At 38.2% G+C, this 15,390-nt stretch overlaps 1 protein-coding gene across 2 annotated transcripts; it reads right to left on the reverse strand.

The window, feature by feature from the left end:
• Positions 1-766: 766 nt before the first annotated feature.
• On the reverse strand, positions 767-10,378 carry tfdp1a (transcription factor Dp-1, a). 2 transcript variants are annotated; one of them, XM_062432010.1, is made up of 12 exons: positions 10,106-10,378; positions 8,129-8,214; positions 7,838-7,904; positions 7,523-7,641; positions 6,309-6,430; positions 5,972-6,137; positions 5,669-5,815; positions 5,515-5,583; positions 4,767-4,918; positions 3,415-3,581; positions 2,106-2,184; positions 767-2,018 (listed from the first exon to the last, which is right to left on the reverse strand). In XM_062432010.1, the coding sequence occupies exons 2-12, from the start codon at positions 8,138-8,140 to the stop codon at positions 1,880-1,882; spliced, it is 1,239 nt and encodes a 412-aa protein (XP_062287994.1). In that variant the 5' UTR covers positions 8,141-8,214; positions 10,106-10,378; the 3' UTR covers positions 767-1,879. The 2 variants fall into 2 exon arrangements, with proteins under 2 accessions (XP_062287994.1, XP_062287992.1); XM_062432008.1 differs by lacking the exon at positions 10,106-10,378 and adding an exon at positions 9,022-9,057.
• Positions 10,379-15,390: the final 5,012 nt, after the last annotated feature.

Below are 15,390 nucleotides of genomic sequence, written 5' to 3' on the forward strand. Positions count from 1 at the left end.
TTGAGAACAGAGAATACACATTTATAACGTATAACGTAAGTTTGAAAGATGTGGGCACATACATCAAGGAAGGTCTAATTATTTCCCCTTGTCCCACACTCAAACTCATTATGCCTCTCTGTTAAGATGCTTATTCTGCAATTGGTCCAATGTTCATGAAAAAGCAATAAGTCTCTTAAAAATTATGAATTTTTTGCATAGTTGGAAATGTTGGATCAAGTGTCTTAAAAGTTTTAACCCATACTAACCAAAAGTCAGGATGTCTCCACCTCAGCTGCTCTTCAAGACTCCAAATCTTTTGGAAGTGAAGCAACATTTTTAGAGAATCCCTTTAAAAACAAATACTCCACCAGTCAACGGACTGAGGCACACAGCAAGAGCTGCAATCATAAAATGAGTAGCCAATTAAACAAGACATTTAATTAACTATTTTGATTATCAAATAATTTAAGTCATTTTTTTTAAGGCAAAAGCACTTAAAGTTGCCAACTGGGGCTTCTTGAATTTGAAGCTTTTCTGCAACATGATACTAAAACTCTAAATCTTTAGATTTTCGACTGCAACATTTGATGGGCATCTTTCACTATTTTCAAAAATGATGACAAAATGATTAATCGATGAACCAACCAGATAAATAATAAAAATAGTTGCAGCTGTTAAGTTTTAGAAAAAGCCTGACGTTGGGTGCTTGACCTGAAAAATAAAGATCCAACGTCTAATTTGGGTCTGCCAGCTTCTCTAGTTTGAAATATGTGAATTATTCATTGTGTTTGATAGACACTCTTGTTTCAGCAACAAACTCACATAAACTATAGATCCAAACTTTTAAAACAATCTATATTTAATTTGAAAACTTATATTAGATTACAGAAAAGGTATTTGGAAGAGTCAGTACATGTGTTGCTCAGTTTTAAAAGGGAGATCTTTGAAGGGAGTACACAAAGACCTATACAACCACACATTTGTTACATCAATAATTTTGGAAGGTCTAGTATCTTTACCACTGGCCTCTAAAGGATACTATAAGCTACAATCGTCAATAGGAGTCATATACGTAATTAACAAAGCTTATTTACCTATCAGGAGCCTGGGTTATGAAAGTCTTTACCTTGCTGGTGCCAGGGTTTTTTTTGTAAACACTACCAAGGCATTACAGGGTGGTGATCGAGAATTCCTCAACTCCAGAATACAAAAAAAAAAAAAAAACTAGCAAACAAGATCAGAAAAGCAGCTGCCTACAGAACAGAAGGAAGCCAGCCCAACATAATGAGGGATAAACTATTTCAAATTATTGCCCAGAACACACAACAAAAAAGTATCAACACATGTGATGGAGCCCCATCCTAAGATGCCATGGCAACTGTATTAGGCCATTCAGAATTCACGGTGGTGTACAAACACAGCATGTTCAAGCAGACACTTTGGCCATCTTGGAACATTTGATCATCATCGTCATGTCTGTCATATGTAATTGCAAAATAATAAGAATAAGTATTCAAACAAGTACATTATACATTCTCCAACAGCAGTAGGTTTTATAGAGTTTTTTTTCTTTAGTGGGATGGCTTATTGAAAAGTGAATTAGACATACAAAGACTTCAGCTTTGAGGTCAGGCCACAGACTACAGTTCCCTTGGACGACACCTCCCCCAGAGCTGCGGTGCAGGTGCACGTGATTCAGGAGCAGAAAAAAAACTGGGGGGAACATACACCCCAGTTCTCTCAAAATTCATCTACACCCCTGAGAAAAGCCAGACAGAAATACAGGCATGGGAAACGGGGAAAAGGTTGAAGTAGCACACACAAAAGGGGGACTAAATTCCCACGGTGAAGGTGGTTTGAAGGACTGTGCTTGTTGGAGTGGCGAGGCGTAGACAGGCTAATCTTCATCGTCGTTCTCGTCATACTCATCCTCGTCATCCTCATCCCCCATGTAAGACACTGGAGTCTCCACGCGAGACCCACTATAGTGAGAGTCATTTGAGCTGGAGGCCATGGTGCCATCGGTGCAACCATCACTACAGAAGAAGAGGGGTGAAGTTTATCATTTAGTTAAGAAGTTGTGTTGGACAAGCTAATGATAGATAGAAGGAAAGGCTTCTCACCTGCTTGCGGGGTAACGTGCTCCATTAGCAGAGGATCCTCCAGTGATATAGACGTTACTTATGGGACCCTTTGCCATCTCTAGAAAGAAAGATTACATTACCATAATAAAATACAGTTGGTGATTCCTGAATGTATTACTCTTTTTCATTTACTCTTTTCTTCTGTAGTCACATCACCTTTAACAAATCATGCAGCATCACCTGTTGCACGTATAGCTCATAACTGTGGGTGTGTGAAGCTAGTGAGTAACTTTTCTTGTTTTTTAATTTTTAGTAATATATAATTATTAAAATGTCATTTTAAACAATAAAATGTACTGTTAAGATGCAAAATATGTATCATTGTTTAGGTAAATGACTGTACTGTGGAGTAACTTTATTTGCATGAAGTTCAATTCTTTGAATTTTCAATCCTGAATTTTTCAGGTCCCTGGTCATTCCTGTACTGCCTGAGATCCTGCAATGCTGTATTAACTGATTCGCTCATGTTCCAAAGAAAAAGACCGTCGTGCCCACCGGGTAATCACATGAGCAATACTAGTCCTCCATTACAACTGCTTTTAGCCCTATAATGCTGCCAGTTGCTTCATGTAATGCTACTTCTTCATTCTCATATCAGACTGAGGGCAGACTGGATGCTACTGTGACTCAGTATCATCCTTTGAAGTACAAAATGGTATTACGAGACAGGAAGGACCAGGGCTATTCTTACATATAGCACCTTTAACTAAAAAACAAAGACAAAAATGCACAGAGACATTAGAAAATTCTACGTTTCCAGTTAGTCTCTTGAAAACCTGTAATTTTGATGTATCAGTTCAGAACACTTGTTTGCTTTGAATTACAAGACATAAGCAGACTGAGTGAGTGCCAGAAACCATTTTGCTATTTTTTTATGCAGTTGAGATGCCCGCCACAGCGCTGTACAAGAGACGGCCACCACACAAAGAGTAACAGGTGTTGTTTACCTTGGACAGGTAGAATATTGATTCAATGTGACAAACATCTTTCACTTGCAGTTCCTGACCTAACCACAGTTCCTACAATCTTCATAACTCCTTAGCTGTAAAAAAAAAAAAAAAAAAAGATATCCTGTTTTTCCAGGTACTGTGGCTAAACTTCCTGTAGCTGCTCTACAATAAAAGCTTCCAGTGATTGGCCAATGAAAGGCACTTTATTTGAAGCAGAACCAGGGAGTATCTGGTTTAAATCAACAGTAGATTAACAGTGGCTGCCTTGCCGACAGACTGACATTTATGTAATATGACTGAATATGAGCTTTAGGTAAACTAAGGGCTGCAACACTCACCTATAACGTAAGGCTCCAGGGCTTTGGGCACCAGGCTACGTGCTACCTTCAGATCCTCTGGAGAACACTTTCCCACCTCCAAACCACAAGCCATGCCCATACGTTTCAGAACCTCGATGTCATCGTGGATCTCAAACATGCTGTCAAAATTGAACAAATACTCGAACCTGCGAATGACAAAGAATAGGAAATATAGCGTGAATAATCGCATAAAACAAAACCTGAATTTCCCAATCTCACGTTTAAGTGGTACAAGCGGTTTTGAAAATACTTAAGATACAAATGCTGGATTCTGTCTAAAGCGGTCAATACATTCATTATGTTTTAAGGAGAAGCACTTAAGACTGTTATAATCTCACAACCCTCCTGTAAGCATAATCAGTGCTTACACTGGAGGACTGTTTCCACATTTGTTTTTGAGTATTGACAGCGAGAGATGTGAAATACTGAGGACATGTCATAAAGAGAATGTAAAAATAATTGTATTTGACCCAAAATTACATGTTGAATTCAATATACTTTGATGAATGTGATCCATCATCAGCTGACTGAGAAGAAAATTAACTACTTTAAACTTTGAGTTATTCTGAAACCACTCAAATACTTACAAGTAGGCATTTACAACAGCATCTTTTTAAATTATCAAGCAAAAGTTTTAAAAAGGCAACAACTGAATCCTTAAGTTCTCACTAATCATTGTAGTGCATTGACTGAAACTGAATGTTTATGCTTTCATTTCTTACTGCAATTATTCATGTTCAGCAAAATTGACTGAGGAGCTGAAGTGTATGTTTTTGTTGCATATTACCCTATGACAGTTTACATATGCTCTCACTTGACTGACCCTGGTTTTAATGCATTTTTATGAGCTCATACAATGAAAAGGCATCCAATAATAATAATAGCAAACTTGCTGCCACTTTGAGTTTTTCCCCAATGTTTTGAAATATACATTTTAAATCTTCATTAACAACATAGGCTAAATTTGCATCAAAATGTATATATTTTTATCCTGTTCATAAGGTGACACATTCTGGGCATTAAATTTAGATTCCAAACAGCATCTTTTCAAAAATATGCATCTCTATCTTTAACCTGTTCAAACTTCAACCTAACTTGACTTCCAAATTACTTCTAGGTTAATCGCTAAGGACTGGAAAATTATACCAGCAAATAATCCATTATTCTAACCAAATTTAATTCACTTTGATTATTGTACCCTACAACAACTTTCACAAGTGCCCATGACAGCATTCTTTATCGCTTAATTTAGGACCAGCAAATTTCTTGACAGTAGATTCACAACTTTTTGTTTACAGTGCTGAAAACTGAAGGCTAGCAGAATCATATACTTGTCATTGGAAATGCTGCAGTCGATGACAGTTTTCTTGCTGGTGTTGACAATAATGAAGGGAAGGTGGATGATGGAGTTGGGAGGCGGAGGTCTGTTTGCCTGCTGCTCTGTCTGTCTGTTCCGCTGAACCAGGTTCTTAAAAGCTATTTGCTGTAAAGACAAAACCAAAGGAAAGATGTAAACTTTGATAGGAGGTACAGAAATATTCATTTTGGATTGTCAGCACACTCAATATAGCAAAATTATTTCAGCTACATACTCTGCAACATGCATTAGTAACGCTTAAGCTGGATGTATGCTTCTGTGTCAGGTGTTACTGCGGTACCACTACAGATGACTCCAGTGTAGGAAACTGGTTTATAGTTGAAGGTAGAATTGGGATTGGATGATGTAGCACCAGCATAACAATAAAATAATGTGTTGTACATAATCCTACTGCATTGCACAATTAATATAGTTTGAATTACTCTGTAATCTTTGTGATATGGATTGCAATAGGAAGGTCACCATGTCTCACTAAAGGACTATTATGCAGTCGTCAGTAGTCAAAGTAATGATGTTTACATTCTTTGACTCACTATGATAAAGACCAACAAACTGCTCTTGGTATGTATGCACGGTCACTCCCTGGAGGCAGCACATGTCAAATGAAGCAAAACTTACAACATATCTGGGGAGGCTAAACGTGTAGACTCCTCCGTTGCGCTGTAACCCCCCTAAAACATAAACACTCAATTCATTCCCACCTGTAGTATGAGTTCCTGAAGCTGTGACTGTTTCTGCTTAATCCTCTCCAATCGCCGTTGTCTCTCCACCTACAATTGGTATAATGGAACAATGATTAAGAGTGATAACAAAGGTAATGCAAACAAATGTGTTAACAATTTTCACTGTTTGTACCTCTAGATTTTGGCACTCCTGTGCTGAGTTGGTGGGCAGGCCAATCCACTTGATCTCTTTCTTCTCTTTAGAGATTATGTTCATGGCCATGAGCACATTAAGTGCATCGTACACACGCCGCCGAATGTTCTTCTGGTCATACACGTGCTAAAATTTTACATTTAAAATATTACCAAAAACTAATAGGTTATTGAAAGACAACTGTAAAATCTAGCACTATATATGCCCCTTTTCCAAACATTTCTGTTGGGTGTTTAGGTTTTGCATCATTCTGAGAAAATGTCATGCGGCTGCAGCACTCACCGAGTCATTGGGTGACATGTGGTTGTCTGTAGAGCTGAATTCTGCGACCAGTTCATCTGCCACTTCATTGTAGGTGGTTACTCCTTTCTTCTGCACTTTCTCACACACTTTCATGGAGAAATGCCTCAAGCCTTTCCCATTCTTTTCCCCTTTCTTACCACGTTTTCTGCAAACAGTGCAGACCCCGTCTACATAACTCACTTTTCACATCAATTACAATGGTATAATAAGTCATCAATACTAATCCATTACTTGCTTTATATGACATTACATCTAATGTGACTCATGCAACAAACACTCCACAATAACATTCCAAGCTTTTAAAGTTAGGACTTACCCTGATGACCAAGGAGAGGCATCAGATGGTTGACTCTGAGTGAGGAACTGGGAACTGGGTGTATGTGGACTGTTTACCAATATGGTGTTGGATACCGTAGGCCTCTGAGGTGTTCCAATTACCTTTAAAAGACAAAGCAAATGGGGAGAAATAATATAATATTCTGCACTGGCACTCATCTTGTGAGACTATCGACATTACAAAATTATGTAGGTTTATTTTTTCTAAAAAAAATAATACATGTTTTACTTTAAAAAATAGGTGACATCGAGATGGAAACTAAGGACAGAGGCTTTAGTCATCCACCGCTGAGCTCTTTTCCAGCTTTGACTGGTGATGTTTAGTGATAAGGAGCGGTCATTGGGGATGTGCACACCAAAGAATTTGTGCTTTTGACCCTCTCCGCTCCAAAAACTGTTGATGTGCACTTGAGTGCATCTACCTCGTGTCTTCCTGAAGTCCAAGTCAGACAAATAGATTGTTCTCTTCTATGCCCAACTTGCCGTTGTAATCTAAAGCCTGAATTATTGATACACAAGGTAGGATGATTGAGTCCCTTGAATTTGTTTGACCGTTTGTTGAATAGTTGTGTGAAAATGATTTCATTTAATTTATGATTCAACTAATTTGCTTTTAATTTTTATTAATATCACAAATAACACCTAACATATTTTAATTGTGCTGCAAAAATAGCCAAAGACAATTGTTTAAATAAAGTTTTCATGAAGGTATTGTGTGTATTATATGTCAGAATGTTTTATTGAATAATAAGTTATTGGTCATTAATGCAGTGAATGAATAGATTCAAATTTGCACCCATAGTCATAATGTGATATATTTAGGAGATACATTATCAATTCCTTCACTAAGGTGATATCTAAGCTGATTCCCATTATGTATACATTCCATGTATATAATGGGATGATGGATGTAATCCTGCTGACTGTAGAGTTGATAAGCTTAGGATCAACTGCCTCCACCTACCCTCCACCCGGTCACCTCACAATGATAATGGAGGGGCTTACACAACAGTAAGACACAGAGAAACCCAGCAAGCAAATCTATACACAAATGCATCTGCAGGTCACTGACAATTAAGAGAGCTGATGTTTTATATTTGAGAGGTTCTAAACTCACAAACAAATGTGGTAGAGAAAGCACAGATGTCAGACAATATAAGATACAATGTGGTAGTTGAGTGGACCATCACTCACCATGTGTGGCACATGCATGTGTGCAGCAACGTTCACATTGGATGGCCCAAGGGTTTTGGGTAGTAGCTGTTTGGCCACAGGGGCAGCTGTTGGCTGGACAGTAACCAAAGACAGGACACCTAATAGAAGACATGAGACCATTAATGAGTAGAGCTCTTGATTGAATCTCCATTGCCCCCTATTGTCCACCTTCATGCACACAAGTCTACACCTGCACAAACATTATTCTGCGTAACTGGCTATCAATTAAAGTAACCTGCATGCAATATCAACAAAATACTATGCACTATAAAAAGGCATTTACTAATAACTTACCTTTACTGGGGCTCAGATTCTGATCGATGAAAACCTTCAGCTCTCCATTAGTTTCAAGCAGACCAGCCTATTAAGAACAAGAACAACATCATAACATAATATACATTAAGTGAGGTCACTTAAACAAAAAAAGTACACAAGTAAAAAACATGAGGCTGTAAGGAAGATCTAAAACACATATTGGCAACTTAACAAATATGCCCTCATCTAAATGTCAGCTACAGTGCCAACAAGGTGGCACACAAAATAAACTATTATTTTCCAGTTAAAATCATCGATATGGTTACTTACATCTTTAGCCATGATCCCAAAGGACCGGGGGAGTTGAGCTTCAGTTTAAAAAAGAAAATGTTCTTCTACTTGTCACTATTCAAACCCTTGAACACAGAGAGATGGCAAATTATTAAATATTGACAGCAGCACATTAAGTTGGATGCTAAAATCTTTTTTTTTCAAATTATTTCCTGAGCTTAAGTATATTTAACTCTGTTTCTAGTTTGAATTTGGTCTAAACTTATGTCTTAAGTGAGGCCCATCTGAACTGATGGCCAGCACACTGTACAAAGCTGCATCACAAACGTTAGCTTGACTTGCTGTGTACTCTTCTTACAAGTCAAAACTGACGCAAAATTTATTTTGGACGATCAATCTCTTTCTTGTGAGCCTTTGAGGGGCGTCTCTGAATGCACTGTGGATGCAGAAAAACATATTAACCCATCCCTTGGTGCACACAACTTTTACTACGTTAAGGCCTACTTCAGGTACCGAGCATGTCCGGAGGAGAGGCATTGTCGAACTTCTGCTACAGGTCACGCAAACATGCTAACTTTATCAAACCCACGCAAAACTATAAATGTGTCACAAGTAATAGCACCGTATGGTTACATACATACAAACTGCACGCAACAGTTACAACATCCATTTCAAGCGACGATAGCAATGAACAATCTTTTGTTGGCTGCAGCTAGCTAACTGTTAGCACCAACACTTAGATTGAGGCTTGCTGATCGTTAGCAAGCTAGTTCGCTAATGCACGTTTTGCAAAGGATTCAATAGAAAATGTAAGCCATTATTGGTTCCCTTTTGCAAATTTCCAGCCAAAGTTGACTGAGGGTTAACATTTGAGAGACGTGTGTGCATTTCGCACGATGGAAGAAGTTAATGTAGAGATTATGTGCACTTACGAGTGCACTATCCTGTTTCTTCGACGGCTGTTGTTGTTGGCATTTGAGAATGGAGGAAGAGGAGGTCTAAATCCATACCAAACAGGAAACAAACTAACCAATGTCGAACTACTTTTCAACTATTCTGTACCTAATTTCAGCGCTAAATATTTCACTGCGGTTGAGTAAGGACCTTGTGAGTTTGTTTTCCTTTCAGTTTGTGTCTATAGGCGGTTTACAGTGAAGTATAGGAAGGGTTTGCCTGTTGGTATGGATGCTGTGTGTAAAGTGCTCATTTTCCATTCAATAACAAATAATGACTGACTCATTAAACACACGTAAAGCCAGTAATAAAATAGTAACAAGTGAATAATTTCATTAATACCGTAAGGGCAGTAATATATTTAAGATCCACAGCCCCAAACAATTCGCCACAACTTCTGAGATTAGACTAGTTGTTTAAGTGTTTATTGACCTTGTTGTCAAATACTTCTTAAAATAAACTCCTAGGACTAATGACTGAGTTAATTAAGCTATTTTATTGCTACGTTTCAAGTGTGTTTTGTTTACATTTGAACATGATGTACGTTTGTTTTTATGGCGTTCCAGAACACCACTGTTGGTGTGTTACGTTCTAGAACACGTACCTTTACATTCATATCAAGCCGATAACCGTCGAGTTAGACTAATCACAGAGGTAAGTTAACGACTTGTCTGAAGCTAAAGTAAACATAACAGAGTGCACAGTGACGACTAGTAAAACTGGTGTTAGCACTGCTAGTTTAGCAATGCGTACTAGTTATTTTAGCAGCGGGCTACTCGCGTTTACGGTTGAAAAGACTGGACCACCGGCGCTTTGTTAGCCAAGTGGCGTCACGTTAGCTCGTAGCTAGCGGACAAGCTAAAGCCACAGCTGTCACCAACAACACTGCCGTAGTTAACCTAGCTGCTGTTTTACCGTGGTTAGCGTTGTGTATATTGACCAGTTAAATATATTTCAAGACCTCCGTTAAACACAGTAATTCGCAAAAACTCATGTGCATCGTCAATAACTGTGTTGCGGCTGCAGAGATAAGCGAACCACGACTGGATAAATACCGCTTACCGGTGCACTTCACAAGTTAGCAAGTTGTGTGTTAGCCTTTTCTATCCACTCTCTGCTAGCCTCGCTGCTGCAGCGCGTCTCACAATCTGATCTTGGCGGTGTCTCGCTTTAGCGGCGTCTGATTGGCCAGCATCGGTTTCTTCTTCTTCCTCTTCTTCTTGTATTACGGCGGTGAGTGTACAGCTTATTGTTGCATTACCGCCACCTTCTGAGTGTGGATCAGACAATAGACAACCTATTGTAACAAATATCCCTTCATTCTCTCTCTATCTCTCTCTCTCACACACACACTCACTCACAAACACACACACACACACACACACACACACACACACACACACACACCCTAAACTACATTTTATCCTGCATATTTTACAACACTTAGTCCTTCCCTACCATAAAATTCCTATCCATGTCAGCCACCATAGCACTCTATCCCTGCTTATTCATCTTATTGTGTGTATGTATGTGTGTACATATATATATATATATATATATATATATATATATATATATATATATATATATATAGAGAGAGAGAGAGAGAGAGAGAGAGCTACCAGTACCCTGACCTGTGTTCTCTCAACCATGCTCCAAATTCCTGCACCCCTAATTCCCTCAGATTATTCCTCATCATCTCTCTCTGTGTCCCATACCCGCTACACCTCAGAAATATGTGCTTCACTCACTCCTCTTCCTCACATCGCTCACACACACACTCACAAACCTAGTGTACTGTAAGTGTTTCGTTTAGTGCACAGTGCTCCATCATTAATCTTGTCAACACAGTTTGCTCTCTCCTGTGTACACTGCCTACCCTAGTGTGTGGACAGCATCAATGAGACGAAAGCAAAGCAGTCAAAGTAGTTCATTGTCCACAACCTACACCTCTTGGTATAGCCACCAGGTTTTAGGATGCATATACTGCCGCTTAAATTGCTAAATCCATATTTTTCATTAACCATGTTAATCTTAAAGTGGCACTTCAAGACAGCTATGACTGCAGGTAAGTGATGATTTTAATAGAGTCTCCTCACTTCATCTCTCAGCTACATTTAGTGGTGATCAGGGATGTATGTCAACACTATGTGACTGCTCTGAAGTACCGCTTCGTCAGTTTTGGAGTGTGAGTGTAACATAACAAAACTCCCAAAACCAGCTATGCCTGATAATCAGGAGCATCGTAGTACCAAAAGGGCGCCATGATTATACACTATTGTTCTGGGAATGTATGGGTGTAATGGCCTTAGGAGTTTACCTTCTCTAATTACACTTTTTTTTTTGGCTTTGAAGGGTGATTGTAGCTCTCCTTAAACCATTGTGCCGGACGATAACATTTAGAGAAAACATAATCAGTTGAATGAACAAATAATGAAATAAGGGGGGGGAAAAGGAAAAAGCGTACACTTCTACACTTGTTGCAGATAGTCAAACATTTTTTAGGGGCATTGGGGTTGTGCTGGAGAAAATCAGGACTCATGATCTATATTTTTCTAAAATGTGCAGCCACGTGTGGATGTGTAATTTTCCTCTGTCAATCACATGCAGGTGGTTCAGATGTATTTGACACACTGTAAAGTTGCATGTGAATTGTAATCCATCTCAGCTGGATCTACATAGGGTCAGTCTGAACATGGTCCGATGTGAAAAGACGACAACACCCTAACCCTAACATCTCTGACATGTATTGTACCAAACACTCATCATCTAACAATGTCTCAGGACCCTAAATCAACCTTACTGATTACTGTAAGCCTCCATGTCAAATCGTAAGCTGCTCCTCTTCAAAACCTCCAGTGTCCATTTCCTTTGACTGATGTTTTTTACTTTACAGCATCCTTGCTGCTGTCCCACTATTTTATTAGTATTCACATCCCGCTTCATGATTCATTTAATGTCTTTGGGATGCCGTAGCACTTGTATCTGTGACATCAACATGAGCGTTAAAACACCCGACCAGACCAGACCAGTACTCACCGGTCACAGACACATGGCTTTGAGTCAAAGCAGAAGACCTACATCTTCAGCTGGTATTCAATCAGTTATCACCAAATTATCTGATAATTGTTTATGTATATTAATATAAAATAATGCGACACAGGTTTCACATTAAATTCACTTTCCCTATCAGTATATTTCTCAGTTCTTTGTTACTTAAAGAAAAACTATGGACAAACATTCAACCCCCTCCGTTATTATAATGAACTGAATACCCTGTTTAAGTAGTTTAAAAAAATCTTAATCAATGTAATACTTAATTATAGTTACCAACACACTTATGACAAAACAGCCGTAAGCAAACTAGCACACAATAAATGGGTTTTATAATGTTTTGGTAACATTTTGGTCAGTGTAGTTTTCTCTGTCATGACTCATGAGCAGACATTGGTCTTACCATGAGGCCCTCAGTGTAATTAAGACCATCTTAAAGCAGTCTGGCTTAGATCATCAAGGAGCTCCTAATTAGTGATTTATTAAATGCAGGTGCACTTGTTGTATGTGATTAATGACACTGACATTTGGTCTGTCTCCACTTAAATTTAAAATATTTTGAAATTAAAATGGCAAACCTTTCTGAAGTCCCAAGTCTCTAACAGCAGGGTATTTAAAATAGATTTACGCCAACACTCGGTTTGCCAATTTATTGGATACATTTAGCTAAAACCAGTGGGGTCTAACACAAGTCTCCTGCAATAAATTGTATTATAATTATGTTTTCATGTAATGATGTGAAATAAATGAATGAATGAATGTTTTTAGAGAGGTGTGGATTCAACTTTATGATTATTTTGGAAGCTGTAGTCTGTGACGCTGATGACTTGTATTGCGGGGGTGGAGGCTGTTTCTAATATTGAGTACCTTCATTGATATAAACACAGAGATGACTCTCAGTTTAACCCGATGCAATTCAACTACACAGCAAATTTCTACATTCAAAGCAGGAATGTGTTTCACAGCTGACGTGAATGACAGTTTCTACTCCACAGGATTATAAAGATCACGTACCTGCTGCATCCTGCGAGTGTGAGTGAGTCAGCCTAAAGTGCATCTATTCAACTCAGGCTGCCATTCAGGCCTTTTTCTCTGTAAAACAAAAAAAGGGAAGGCTGACACACACAGATACTCTATCAGCGACAGTGCTGCGTGTGCTATTCACACTTGTTGAAGGGTGGATTCATTTTTACACAAGATAAAACTCAGCTGAGCCTCCTGACAGCCCAACTAACTCTGATATTTTATTTTTCACTGTTACATAACGTAGACTATTAATTGTTGACCAAATGTCACACAAAAGTACAAACAGAATGTGATGAAAGACACATTGATTGTATACATTTTAAGGCTAAAAGCTGCCTAGTACAACACAAAATACATAATACTACACAAGTACATTACATTATCACATAGCATATATTTATTAATGTAATTATATATAGTATATAAAGAAAATCATTGTGGTAAAGTTTCTGTTGGGTTTCCAGTCTCAATGGAGAAGTAAGTATTTTGCCCATGTAAGCAGAAGTTTTTGGTATTTGAGATGTATTTTGGTAAAGAACTTTGTGCTTGTGTCTTTATACAGACTCCAGTTTAGCAGGACGTATCGCTCCTGTAGCTGATAAAACTGAAAGAGTCCTTTTTTGTGTGTGTTGACCAGCCTCAGTGACCAGGTTGTGATTGCTCAGTTTATGCTGCTCAAACAAATTTCAGTCAGGAGGTCAGATGTCTTTTACTTAGTGAAATTACTTCAGGTATAGATTTATACATTTCTATCCAGTTTTGGGTTGTACAGTATAGTATGAAAGTCATTTTTGATGACACAGACAGTTCCTCTTTTTTTTGTCTTGTGTGAAAAAGAAAGCAGAGCATGTTTTTGACTAGACTTTGTTCGTCATGGCTGTTTGGTGTAGTTATTGACTGCCACTGTTTTTATATCTCCGTGCTTGTCTGCCTAGTTTGTGTAGGAGGATGGGAGTGGTTTCTCTGCAAGAGGAGAATTGCCCACATAGTTCACAGGCGCAAGAAACTGCAGAGTGATAAGCTGGTGTGCCCACAGTCAGTGTGTAAGGTTAGTCTGTGCATTTTCTATGCTGGAATATTTCACATCAATTCAATCATACAAGCACAAAACTGAAATAATGATAGTAATAATAATAATGATGATGACTGACATAGATACTTCAAGGCAGGAAATCAAGATTAGATACTGAAAGGACAAGTTCACAATTTTTAAAGTCTATCTTAAAATAATAGTCATGAGCAGAAATTAACTTTGAAACAGATTTTTCTTACCACAATCATTCCTCCCGTTCATACTGGTCATTAGAAGATCTTTTCATAATTCATTTACAATGGCTGATGGGGTCCAAAATCCAAAAGCCTCCCTGTGCAAAGATGTAGTTTTCTGAAACGAATATGAAGTGTCAGTTGTCCAAATTAGTCAAATCAAGTTGTCTTTCAACATTACAGTGTTTTTAGTGCCAAAGTCGCTCTTTGTGTAACTATACTTCCACTGCAGATCAACAAGAAAACACTGTCAGAGGAAACATAAAGAAGAAATTTGATGCTAAAAATACTGTAAATGTGGCAGATATCCACTTGAAGCCTCATATAAGCTTCACATCAACTTTAAACACATGTTTACATAAAAAGACTGTGGACACACTGTTGATTTTGGCCCCCTCCCTTACATTGGAAGTGCATTTGAATGGGATCTTTTATTAGCCAAATATGAACAGGTATGTAATGGAGACTTTCATATTATTATTATTATCATAATCATTATCATTTATTTGTATTATTATTATTATTGTTGTTGTTGTTGTTGTTGTTGTTGTTATTATTATTATTATTATATGTTGTTGTTTTTGTTGTTGTTAGGACAATGTGTGACATGTACTGCAGTGACTAATAATAACAGTTTTGTTGTGTGTGTGTGTGTGTGTTTGTGTGTATTGTGTTTACAGTAGTGTGTGTGTGTGTGTGTGTGTGTGTGTGTGTGTGTGTGTGTGTGTGTGTGTGTGTGTGTGTGTGTGTGTGTGTGTGTGTGTGTGTGTGTGTGTGTGTGTGTGTGTGTGTGTTGATCAGACTGTGTTTAGAGGGGAGGGCTGTACCTCTGTTTATTAACAGTGCTGTTTTTCTGTGGTGTACATGTCATAACAAAGTAGTGTATAGCTTTGACGCTATGTCTTTCCCTCACTTACTCGCCATGACCAATTTTGGAAAATAAAAGTTTAAAAAAAAGAAAAAAGTACTGACTGCAAACCTTTATCTTTCTGGCCGACTAC

The sequence above is a fragment of the Scomber scombrus genome, chromosome 13 (assembly GCF_963691925.1).
Source record: "Scomber scombrus chromosome 13, fScoSco1.1, whole genome shotgun sequence".
NCBI classification, from domain to species: Eukaryota; Metazoa; Chordata; class Actinopteri; order Scombriformes; family Scombridae; genus Scomber; species Scomber scombrus.

Coding starts and splice junctions, on each gene's coding strand:
- tfdp1a (XM_062432010.1), bottom strand. Junction 6,138..6,308: donor GCCTCTCCTTGGTCATCAGG/GTAAGTCCTAAC, acceptor CACTGTTTGCAG/AAAACGTGGTAAGAAAGGGG. Junction 2,019..2,105: donor GCACGTTACCCCGCAAGCAG/GTGAGAAGCCTT, acceptor CTTCTTCTGTAG/TGATGGTTGCACCGATGGCA.